The following is a 12,341-nucleotide window of genomic DNA, read 5'->3' as shown; positions in this document are numbered from 1 at the left end:
AAGTGACATTATTCCTTCTCTCTATTAATTTGTGCATAATAAGACTTTTAAAACTCTCCTTTGTTTATTGCTTTTGGGTAACTTATGTACAACTGTCCTTGAGCGACCACGAAACAGGCTGGAAGTACATCAGCATGAAGCTTTGTGAGAAAGTGAGAGCTGCTGATGATTTTTCACCCTCAGTCTGAGCAATGTGGGGTTAAGATCATTAAGATGAAGGTGTCAACAGTCTGAAGGTGGTTGGGTTCACAGTTATTAAGTGCATCACTGATAAAAACCCGTTGTCACACGGGCTATTGTTGTGTTGCTCCTATTTTTCAATAGGAGCAACACATATAAACTCATCTTGTGTTTTTTTAAGTGAACAAGTAAATGATTTAGAGATTTTAAGAGAGAGAGAGAGAGAGAGAGAGAGATAGAGAGAGAGAGAGAGAGAGAGAGTGAGTTGTGGTCAGTTGAGACACAAACTGAGCTTGCTGGCATCAACTTGACTGACCATATTTGGTGGAGGAGAAATGCTGAATATGCTAAGGCTATGGGGTTTGCAACCTGCAGCTAAAGAGCTATATGTGGCTCTTTCTTTCAGCCCCTCTGGCTCTTTGTAACTTTGGCCAAAAATGTTACATGGAAGAGCTGTAATTTTGAATATAAACCCCAAAAAAGAAGGGAAAAAAAAGAATAAAAGAGCAGTTTTGCTATGACATATCTGCTTAGAAATTACGCAACAGAATGACACAAATTATTAAGCTGCAAACTTTTTCGCAGTCCAATATTTTATTTTGCCTCCTAGCTTTAAAATGAGACTGCCATAATAATTGGAGGCTGCTCATTCATGTTCTTATTTCAATCTGAAGGCGTTGAGAATGCATCCTTCTTATTTGACCTTTTTCAAATGCTTTTCCTCCACTCAGACTGAGCTTAACCTATTTTGCAAAGAAGAATGAGCAAATATTACAGTGTCTGGATACGCAGCTGGTAATGACTTGGATGGATATGAGCACTGTGCAAGCCATTGTGTTGTAGCAATGAGACTATGAGAATATAACTCACGACACAGCTGACTCTGAGCATGGACAAGCAGCATAAGTTGCTTTACAGTTGTGCTCAAACGTGGACAGGTCAAAACAGTCTAAAATTCATACCGACAATAAGGACAAGATCGTTTTAAGTGTGTGCATATTTAACAGCACCACACAAGCGAATCCTACAATTGACCTCAGTGTCAGCAACTATCTTATTGCTAAATTACCCACGACAACTCAGAAAAAGTGCTGAGTGAGACAAAAAAAAAAATCCATCGTGGAGGTTTGATAGGAGTCTTGATTTAAAGCAAAGCTAATAAGCATCAAAACGAAGGAAAGCGCAAACTCTTAAACGGGGGGGATTCTAGGAATAAATGTTTCAGGAGGAGCCCGGGTTGTCAGCTGGAGCTGATCTGAAGGCATGGGTGGCCGGCAGGCGGGATTTATAACGCGCCGGATCCCGGAGGACCCAGTAATTATAGCTGTCGCTGGACTGAGATAGGAAGGAGGGAGGGGGCAACAACCCGACGGAGGCATTTTATCTTAATCACAGCTCAGCGCCATTTAAATTAATTTGACAAGTTCTCCCCCCTCCCTCCCCACTCACACACACACACACACCAAACCTTATTAAAGGGCGCGTCTGGCAAAAAAATGACACCCCGCTTCCTCCTCCTCGTTAAAGGTCCCGCCATGAAACAAATATGTTAGAAATGTTTGTGTCAAAGCGCGGCGCGGATACTCCTCTCTCTCTCTCTCGGTGAGCCCCTCCGAGCCACATCCCTCCCTCTCCAGTCCTCCCTCCTCCCCAGTGTTTCTATAGTAATTTCCAGCCAATGATCAGTAGGTGTCCACATCCCTGCTTCCTCACCTCAGCACCAATCAGCCACACACAGCGACAGGAGACACGGACCGAGCAGAGAGCAGGCAGACGCACAATACAAGAGGAGAGGAAGCACCTATATATACATCCAGCGCTGCGATCTAGATTTTTATTTTTTATTTTTACCCCTCTTCCCACTCTCGTTTTGGCTTATAGATGCACTTTTCAACCTCTCTTCCTAGTTTGGCAGGACAAGCGAGAAAAATGCTTCTTTTGTTTTGAGCGATCTGAACGCACACACTTACAGAGACACAGAGAGACGCGGCGGCTCTGCTACCCTCGGGCGGCTTGTCTGTGCGTCTTTTCTCGCATCTTTGCATTAAATCCCCCCCTGCCTCCCTCCACATATCGCCTCGCAGTGATGTGCGGTAACACGGTGGCGGGCTGGTAGCATCTTGGGAGCCTTGTCTCAACGGGAACCCGGTAGGTGATGCTCTCTCTCTCTCTCTCTCTCTCTCTCTCTCTCTCTCTGTGTGTGTGTGTGTGTCTTTTTCTCTGTTTCCTTTGGCTTTTGCACCTAGACGCATTTTATTAGCCTGTTTCTGCTCCTGTTGCACTCATCTCTGTGGATTTTTCACCTGTTTACACTGTTGCACCACTCACCTTTATTTACTTATCTTTTTGGATGATTTGACCTTTGATCTGAATATCTACCTATCTCCATCCTGTCTAATTTTCTCCACTCTTTCCTGTCTCTCTTCCTTCTCCTCCCCCTTTCCCCCCCCCCCTCTCCTTTTTGTCTGTCTCCCTACAGCTCCAAGTATTGAACATTTCTGTCTCTGGAAACTTTGTTTACAGGCGGAAAAAATCAATGTCCGTGACTTGATTGCCTCTGGGCTGCGTATTTCGCTCCAGGGGTGAATTGATTAAGTAATAATGACCCTGAGGAGGTGCTGATCATTAAGCCAGGGAGGTTTTGTTTACGGGTGGCTGCTGGTCGACACTGAACTTGAAAATCTGGAAGGGATTGCTCACAGCACCCTGGTGTCACATTTTGTGTGCAGTAACTTCAACATTTCTTAGGAAAGAAATTGTTGCTGTTGTGGCAATGTGATGTCTGTGGGGCTAAATGTTTTGCTTTTTTTAACCTAACAATGAAGATATCTGCTCTCTTTGAACGGATTTTGGGAAGATGCAGTTTAATAATGCAGTTCTAATGAGTGATAGAACTGCACCGATCAGACGTGTTGTGGCAGATTTCCATCAATGACTTTAAAGTTCTGACCTGTCAATACAATAAGAACTATAAATAACCACACCCAGAGCATATATGTTCTTTTACTGTCCAGATTGGTTAAACATTTTACAATAAAAAGTTTTTTTTTTCTTTTTTTAAAAAAGGGGAAATAATTATTTCTCCAAAAACGGCAAGTTCTGAATTTTTCCTTCAATGGCTCCGATTGTTGATCGGTAGATCAAACGCTGAAAATTACAGTAATTTACTAAAACTGAGAAGTCCCACAATTTTTGGCCCTCATGGTTTATCAACCATCATCATTTAGTGTTGTGCATGGTTTGAATGTACTGAAAGACGTTTTAAAGAACATGTGCTTTAATGTAAAAGTAAAACTCAATGACACATTGCATTATGAGGCAAACATCACACTATGCTAGAAAAAAAAAGAACGATATCAGTCAGTACAACTGATTGAAGGAAAGCAATTTTAAAAAATGTCTAATGCCTTTAGTTTTCATCCTTGTTCCAGCAGAACCAGCAAGTCCTGGTTTTAAGAGTTCAGAGTAATGCTTGGAACGTTCGGATTTAAAACGTCTGAGATATATGTCGATGCTTATCCATTTAGAGGTCCAAAAGTGATAGTCAAGATCTCCTGATATTCTCTAAAGAGAATGGAGAGACAGTGTACCTGGTTAGAAATGGAGTGACACGTTAAAACTAATGTGACTTGGTTAGAAATTTGGCAGTGGTGCTTTGAAAAAATTTATTGATGGACCAAGGATGAATATGTAAAGTTTTTGTGAAAGAAAAATGCCAAGTGAACAACAGTTTCCACTACTGACCATGACACAGTAGGATTCAACTTTTCCACAATAGGTAGTAAAAATATGAACAAACCAAAGATTCCTGAAAGTTTAGTGTGAACTTTAATCAAAAGTAAACCCCAAGACTCCTGACTGAAGATTTAGCAAAATAAGCAAAAGGACCAAGAATTTTCATTAGCCTAGGTACAGTGTTATCTTAATTATGTCGGAAACATTTCTAGCCATCAAATTTATCAGTAGTTCAAGCACTTATGCCAGACATGCAGCTTAAAAACATCATGAGACTTGGAAGCTGCGTAAAACAGAATATCATGTCCCTCACAGTGATAATGTTTTTAAACGTGCTCATAATGTGCTGAAAAGTAACTGTGGGCCAAAAATAAAAGTTGGAGGAGAGCTTTATAGTACTTAGTTAGGTAGTTTTTTCTTTTTCTTTAATTGGAAAATATCGTAAAAGCTCAGATTTACTGTCAGAAGGTTTATTAAATTGTCCAAATATGCATAAAGAAGTGTTAATTATTTTTTTTCTGTCATGAAAAAACATATTTCTTGGAATAAGAGGTGATGTCACACTGTGTATGTGAGAGAGGGCAATGATCATGTCACACAGCTCTGTGGCGAAACCTGATTTCACAATTATTTCAAAGCAAAGACAAAATGACAATAGGGCCAAATCTTTAAACTTCCCCTTGTGACTTATCGTAGTGTTGTTAGCAGAACTCACACTCGCAGTAAACGTGTGTTTTCTGCTGTGTAAGGAGCAGACTGTGCAGATCTTCAAAAAGCCTGCCAATGTCTTAGAACTGTTCTGTTCTAACGGATAAAACTTCACTTTAAACACTGTTCTGAAACTGAAAATAGCTCAAACGTCTTACCTCAGTAACAACACTGCTCTGAAGAGCGTCGCTCAAGCACAAAATCATCTGATTGCGGTCACCGGACGATTTCTTGGGGCGACTCCAGTGAGAATTGATCTCAGCTTTGCGTGTGCACATTCGCATTTTGCTCTTTGCGAAAAAAAAAAAAAAACTACGGATAGGATATGAAATGCTTGACGGTTCCAGCGACGGACTGGCAATTAAAAGAGAAAGCCCAGAAAACGGTAATGGAAGTAGGGAGAGATGTGTCTAATGGGCTTTTATCTGTGGAAACCAAATCCAGACAGACTGGTTGGAAAGGCAGAGAAAGGAAATGCCCCCCAACCCCCACACACACATTCAGGAGGCCTATCCTCAGGCAGCTGACACTGTGGTTGGTCTGGTCCATGATCTGGTTGTAAATCCACCGCTGGCTATCACTGAGGGCTGTCACTGTAATAGTGGCCATGAATGAATGCCAGGTGCTCTTAAGAGACACCAGTGAGGGTCTTGTTTACACGGACAGGGCCGCCTCTGCTATCGCCGCTGCTGCAGATGCAATCGATATATTCACTGCACTTTAGCTGTACCATGAGTCCTGTGGAAAATCAGTTTAATTCGTTAGAGAAATCCAAGTAATTATTTAAAGATTGTGGCTGTTGTTGTTTTATATATAGTATGAATGAGGGTCCCTTCTGATGTTTCAAAATGCAGACACATAAATATATTGGAGTATTGATACTCACGTCCTAATGTTTAATGCATTTGTTCTCAAAGTCTAAAAGTGTTGAAAGTGTTCCTTTTTTTTTTCCTGAAATGTGCAAATATTGTTCAGCATTACAATAATTCTAGGTTGATCTGTCACATTCATCATGTCACTGTCACCAGATGCAGGTCCGTTTGGACTGCTTTTTAATAGCCTCAGAGACTGAAGACATGTCACAGAATGCTTCCCATGTTCAGTTGCTACCTTTAGAGAAACATGAAGTTGAAAGCTGAATTTGCATGAGACCATTTACCGTTTATCCTGTGCATGTAACTGTTATTTCTTCTCCGTTTTCTGCTTTCTAGTGCTGAAGAAGACACACCAGGATGGTTACTCATTGTTCCTAACCAGCTTCAGCTCGACAAAGGCCTGTGCACCTTCACGCTCTCCCCCTGAACACTGACAAGCACTTCCCCAGCCATGTCTAACATAAACAATGCGCTTTGCATTGAAAATGGACAAAATGCAGACGTGTCGCTCCTGCAGAAGGATAATCTCCAGGATGGTGGATTAAGTCAGCTCTTGGATTATAACGCAGAAATGGAAAGGTACAGGTCTTTTGCGAACTTTTACAAAACGAACGGTGCGTTTCCGCAGACTGCAAAAATTGCCCGAATCACGACGCCGATTTTTCCCAGCGCCAGAATTGGTATGTCCCCTTGGAACTGTGATAACGCCATGCTCTGGGGAAGGAAATCAGCGGCAATAAACCCTAATAGGACCAGCATGCATAGAAATGACTCCCAGAGGCCGGGGAAGCCTGGCGTGCCGCCAGAGACGCTGCAAATGGCAAATAATAATTTCCTCTCTACCTTATCCCCCGAACACTGCAGACCTTTAGCAGGAGAATGCATGAACAAGCTGAAATGCGGCGCTGCTGAAGCAGAGATAATGAATCTCCCAGAACGCGTTGGAACTTTTTCCGCTATTCCGGCTTTAGGGGGCATCTCATTACCTCCCGGGGTCATCGTCATGACAGCCCTTCACTCCCCCGCAGCCTCAGCAGCCGTTACAGACAGTGCGTTTCAAATTGCCAATCTGGCAGACTGCCCACAGAATAATTCCTCAGCATCCAGTGGAAACCCAGCGAAGAAGAAAAGGAAAAGGTGTGGGGTGTGTGCACCCTGCAGGCGGCTAATCAACTGTGGTGTTTGCAGCAGTTGTCGGAACCGCAAAACAGGCCACCAGATCTGCAAATTTAGGAAATGCGAGGAGTTGAAGAAGAAGCCTGGCTCGTCGCTGGAGGTGAGAACGGAGGCTCTGCTTCCCCTTCTTTTGTTATTATCCCCCTCGCACTCCAAAGCATTAACCTTTTCATCCAGTCACGTTCTAAGCCCTTGAAAATTGTTTCCATGCCCACCCATGCCTGAACATCCCCCTGCTTTCTCAAATCTGCCTACCCGCCTAGCCTAATTGGCAGTAATTAGGGGTGTTTGTGCGGAGCGCAAGCTGAGCTTGGCTCAGACACCCCTAATTGCTGCCAGTCAGGCTGGGGCTGGAACGCATCCGAACAACCCCGAGTTTGGCTCTGCTCCAAGCAGGGCTGGGAAATGGTTTTCAGCAGAGAGCCATCTCTCTCCGCACCCGGTCATTTTAACCAATTATGGAAGCCGTCTCTGGATGGGGAGAATCAATATCCCACAGAGCCTCAGCCACTGACCACCAAGAGATGGTGAGAGTGATGGTGGAGCTGCTGATGGCGTTTTTCAAAACACCCCCCTTCCCTGGGCCCAAAGTGTTGTATGCGTGTGTGTGTGTGTGTGTGTGGGAGGTGGGGGCGGTGGTTAATCCCATAAACTGATCCCCTTCCACACATTATGAATGAACTGATTGAAGTGTGGGTACACAGTATGCAGACTGTGTGTGTGTGTGGATCAGTCTGGGACAGATGCATATCAAGAGAGCTATGAAGGCAAACAGGTTCATTTAAGCTGATTTATTTTCCAGTTGACATTTGGGCGTCAAGTGCAAAGGCCAAATATGAATCTTCAGCCGTAAATATGCTTCTCTTTGCCCTCAGACTCACACAGATGCCTACAGGGGCCTGGATGAATGTGTTTCTAACAGATGCAACCTGAGGCTCGGATAATTTGCTCATTAATTAAGTGATTACACAGAGAGGAAAACTGGGTTAATCATAAAGTGTTACCTAATCTACTTTTGGAAAAAAAAAAATAGCATTTATGAATTAATTTGTTAAGACTGAACTTAAGACATTGGTTTGTCAAAATCTTTGCTCACTTTCGCCACCACCTCTTTACCGTGGGTTTCTAAGATAACACAGACTAATGTAATATCAAATTACTGCTTTGACTCCTTTTCTGTGATCAAATGAAAGTTGGTTAAAATTGCAGAAAAAAATATGATTCTGATCATATTTTTCTGATCATATTCACTTCCTGTAGTTTTCATTAGATCAGTGTTACAAATGCTAGCGGATAACAGGTTCTACAAAAAAACAAAAAACAAAACAAAACATACATACATACATACATACATACATACATACATACATACATACATACATACATACATACATACATACATAACCAGTTTGGTGTTATATTAGTACATTACTATAAAGATCTCGTCCAGCAAATGTTTCATTCTCCAGCTTATAATGTGTACTCTGACAGTTTTCCTGCACAAATCATATTATCTCAGAATCCCACCCATGTGATCTCTGATCAGCACCAGGCGTGCTGGAAGCCACACAGTACAGGAGGCGTTTGCAACCCAATCTGACCATATTAAAATATTGCTTTTTTTTTTTTTCTTCAAAACTGACTTAAAAGTTGTGTGGAAGAATTTTGCAGAAAACAGTGGCTGTGACTGTGTGAACAGTAGCTTTTTAATGTTTGAACGAAGGAAATGTAAGGACAGAGAGCTCATATCATAATGTTGAAAGTCTGTGTTTTTTCTTACAGTTATTTGTTTACAATTAGCCAAATAAAGAACACAATGTTGGTTGGTTGTTGGTTTCATTAAGCCTACATCAAACTCCTGTTCTTTCCTCTGATCCAGATGAGAGTCTGTGCTGTGAAAGCTCCATTTTATTGGTGTCAGCCAGAACTTGCAGAGGTGGAAGCAAAAAGAACTGGCGCTAAGTGAGTGAGCAATAGCACCAGTTTAGCACTGGAATTGGTTCGATAAAAAATAAAATACAAAAGAAGAAAAGAAACAAAACAGACTAAAGGAGCTGGTACTCGGTGATTCAACTGTATTTTCATGCATTTCTACTAACTGTGGAACATAAAATTTAACCAGATGGCCAATCATGACACTCATTTTGACAGGATGATGCTTACAAAAAACATTTCTCCTTGTTGGAATCTAACTATCTGTCTTCTGTTGAATAACAAAACTACTTTATTACTGATTCTATCTTAATTCTTTAAAATGTATATTTTTCAAATTGAACAAATAAGTTGTATTTGTTTCGTATGTTTAGGGGCTGGGCTAAAACAAACAAAAGAAATATTGAAACAAGGCAAATTATTCACCTCCTCACTGTCAAAAAATTGGCCAATTACTAAAATAGATGTTAATCAATTTAAAAACCAAACCTCAGTTACAGACATATTTAGATGGCTTTCTGTCCAGGGCAGCATATGTCAAATAGGTATTCCAGAACCTAATTGGATTTCCAATCAGAGGTACTGGATGTCCATGGTGGTGTAAAGTTGGTATCTAATTCACAAACAAAGGGCTGTATTAGAGTTTTCTGTACAGCTTTTGACCAGATCGTGGTCAACATTATATGTTTATGCTGGTTCAACCTTGTCTAGATTATTTTACTCTCATCAGAGATTATTTAAAATACAGTTTGAGATTTGGAAAAACCTATTTGGATTCATGAAAGAAAACAAACAAAAAAAAGGATAGTATTTTTGATGCTCTATTTACTTTAGGAATATCTTAGACGGAGAAAAAGGTGAAAAGCACAATGTTATCTTCTTCCTAAAATAATGGTGTAAGTATTCGTTTTTGCCAAAAAATTGATTTAGGCAAGAGAAAAAAAAATCATTTGAACTGTTGAATTGGTCAAACAGGGACCAAACTACTGTACACTGATTCCAGATGGTTCACATATTTTATTCTTAGTTAATCTGAATATATCGCACTTGATTTTTTGTTACTAAGTATTCTAAGCTCACCATATATGCCTTTCAGCTTATATCATGTTTTCTGGCTACTGATGTTGTTGTTGCTCTCATTTTGGCCAAAAACATTCCTCACTGAAAACACAAGTGTTACAGTTTGTTAGTACAGCTAGCGGTTATTTGGGAAGAAGTTGACTTTTGAAACTATTTTTTAGAAATATGTATGTTTGAATTAAATTTAATGCCTTTTAATGCAAGAAACATTGCTAGCACAATAACCAGGGTCTCTCGAATGCCTCTAATGCACTATGAGGTAAACTGAGTTTAGTTGATGTAGTTTTTGGGCAGTGTGGAAAAACAATGCTGCCCTTGGTTTAGTGTGGACTGGATGTGGATGCTCCAAATGTGTCAGTTTCATGTTCGAACAGGTGCCCCCAAACAGGTGCGCAGGAAGCTGGATTCATGTTTATTATCCGAGGGGAGACTCGCTTCTGGAAAACATCTATTTGCAAAGAAGGGTGGAATTAGCAAGGGTGTGCAGCCTCTAAGCAAACCTGCACTTGCTTTTAAAAGCTTCTTCACCTTCTTCAGTAATTCATAGGATGGACTTTTCCGGCAGTAATTGTTATTTTTGGCTCTGCGTTTGTAATTACAGGTGAGGCTTTTGGCTACGGAAATGCTTTTGAGTCAAAAGTTGGTGTCAGAAGAGGGACGTTCACGAGTTAGTTTTGAGAGATATGTTTGTTTTTTGTTTTTTTTGTTTTTTTACATAAACCTTACACTAATGCAAATACAGTGTCATGCAAAAGCGCTTAGTGTTTTACTGGGTTGTATGTGGAGGACCAATACAGACCAATAGAATATGTGTGACATACTTTTGTACTGAGCCCTCTGTACTCTGCTACTCCTAAATAAAATCCACTATAAATAATTACTGTCAGAAGTTGCTTAGCTAGTAAAGACAGTCTTCTTGTGTGGATTTGTATTGTTTCTGAGTATAAATTTGGCTCCGTTTGCAAAGACCTTGTAGGTTTGTTAAAGAATATTAGGGAACAAACAGCATAATGAAGACAAATGAGTACATAGGACAGGTTGGGGGAGAAGTTTAAAGCAGATTTAGGTTATAAAACAATTTCCCAAGCTTCAAATATCTCTCAAAGCTCTGTTCAATCAGTGGTCCGAAAAATAAATAGTATGATACAACTGCCAAATTACCACAACGTGGCTCTCTACCTTGAAAACTAACACTGCACATCGCCCTGAACACACCAAACCAAACCCTGCAGTGGTGGCAGCGTGATGCTGTGTGGTTGCTTTTCTGTAAAAGGGATCGGGACGAGTCGATGGAAAGAGAGATGACACTCAGCACAGGGCAGATCTGAATGAAAACCTTTTATGCAAATTGAAACTGGGGCGGTGGTTCACCTTCCAGCAGGACATGGAACTGTAGCTGTGGCAAAGCCACAGCTACAGTTCCATGATTTAGATCAAGTAATGCTAATACAAATATGTGCAGCACTTTTCAGTTTTATTTGTAAAAAAAAAAAAAAAAAAAAAAAAAAAAAACACTATCTATGCATTTTCTTCCACTTCTACACTACTTTGTTTAGGTCTATCACTGAAAACCCAAATATTTTTTTATTTTATTTTATTTTTTTCATTTTAACACCATGCAAAGGAAAAATATCCAGTTGTCATGAATATTTTTGCAAAGTACATTATTTTGTATTTTCCTGCCAATATCAACAGTGTGTTGATTTTATAGCTGCTTAAATTTTTTTGTCATCCTGTTGAAAACTTGAAGAACCGGGTGATGTAGTAACCTCAGATGCAGAGCTTACAGAACTCACAAATAGCATGTTTCCTGTCTTGCACCTGTTTTCCCACTCACACAGGCAAAGAGGCACACAAGCACAGAGTAACGCACCAGGCATGAGCTGAGCGTACCTTTTTGCCTTGCAAGAGACGATAAGCTACCGGCAACCAGCTAGATTTGCCTGTCAATGTTTTCCACATGGGAATCACCCTGAACTAATTATATCTTAAGCAGCGGTGGAAAATGCAAATCAGAATTTTACTCACACCCCTGAAATCGGAGAGCCAATTTAATCTAATACCCCCTTTAATTTAGCGCGCTAATGCAAGGCCCTGGAGAATTGCCCCGTGTCACCGCTATGCCGTTCTGCAGCAGATCCTGCTCTGTCTCGCTGCTGCTGCTGCTCCCGCTTCTGCTGCTGCTCTCAGGCTCCAGGATGGATTAGTCTGGCAGATGAATCTCTGCTGCCGCTGCTGCTGCTGCTCCCGCTTCTGCTGCTGCTCTCAGGCTCCAGGATGGATTAGTCTGGCAGATGAATCTCATCTAACCTAACATTTCCCGAGCAGTTACCTTTGCATAGCTTGAGCTCAGATGGCTCAAAGGTCCCGCATTAACATTCAAATGCTATACTCATGTGAGAGAGCAGGAGGAGACTTTCTCTTTGTTTGCTGCTTAAGCTATTTACGACAAACTAACTTTTAATTTGTCAAAGAAGCTAACAAATGACTATAACTTGGTAGAGTCCTTTTTTGACACAGTCAAGATAACTCAACCCAAACATAGGAAAAAAAATAAAATAAAAATGACTCATTGTTTTTGTCTACAAATAGTTGGCATGTGCAAAGGTGGATAGATCTTTCCTTCTTAAAATCTGATTTTGTAAATCTTTGCGC

At 40.9% G+C, this 12,341-nt stretch overlaps 1 protein-coding gene across 1 annotated transcript; it reads left to right on the top strand.

Annotated features, from left to right (window-relative positions):
• Nucleotides 1-1,839: 1,839 nt before the first annotated feature.
• LOC103148507 (CXXC-type zinc finger protein 4-like) lies at nt 1,840-7,368 on the top strand. The gene is made up of 2 exons (XM_007567313.2): nt 1,840-2,328; nt 5,835-7,368. The coding sequence occupies exon 2, from the start codon at nt 5,950-5,952 to the stop codon at nt 6,868-6,870; it is 921 nt and encodes a 306-aa protein (XP_007567375.1). The 5' UTR covers nt 1,840-2,328; nt 5,835-5,949; the 3' UTR covers nt 6,871-7,368.
• Nucleotides 7,369-12,341: the final 4,973 nt, after the last annotated feature.

This window comes from Poecilia formosa, unplaced genomic scaffold, assembly GCF_000485575.1.
Source record: "Poecilia formosa unplaced genomic scaffold, Poecilia_formosa-5.1.2 Scaffold206, whole genome shotgun sequence".
Taxonomy (NCBI): Eukaryota; Metazoa; Chordata; class Actinopteri; order Cyprinodontiformes; family Poeciliidae; genus Poecilia; species Poecilia formosa.
This window is presented reverse-complemented; position numbering and strand designations above follow the sequence as displayed.

Coding starts and splice junctions, on each gene's coding strand:
- LOC103148507 (XM_007567313.2), top strand. CDS start 5,950: ATGTCTAACATAAACAATGCGCTTTGCATTGAAAATGGACAAAATGCA.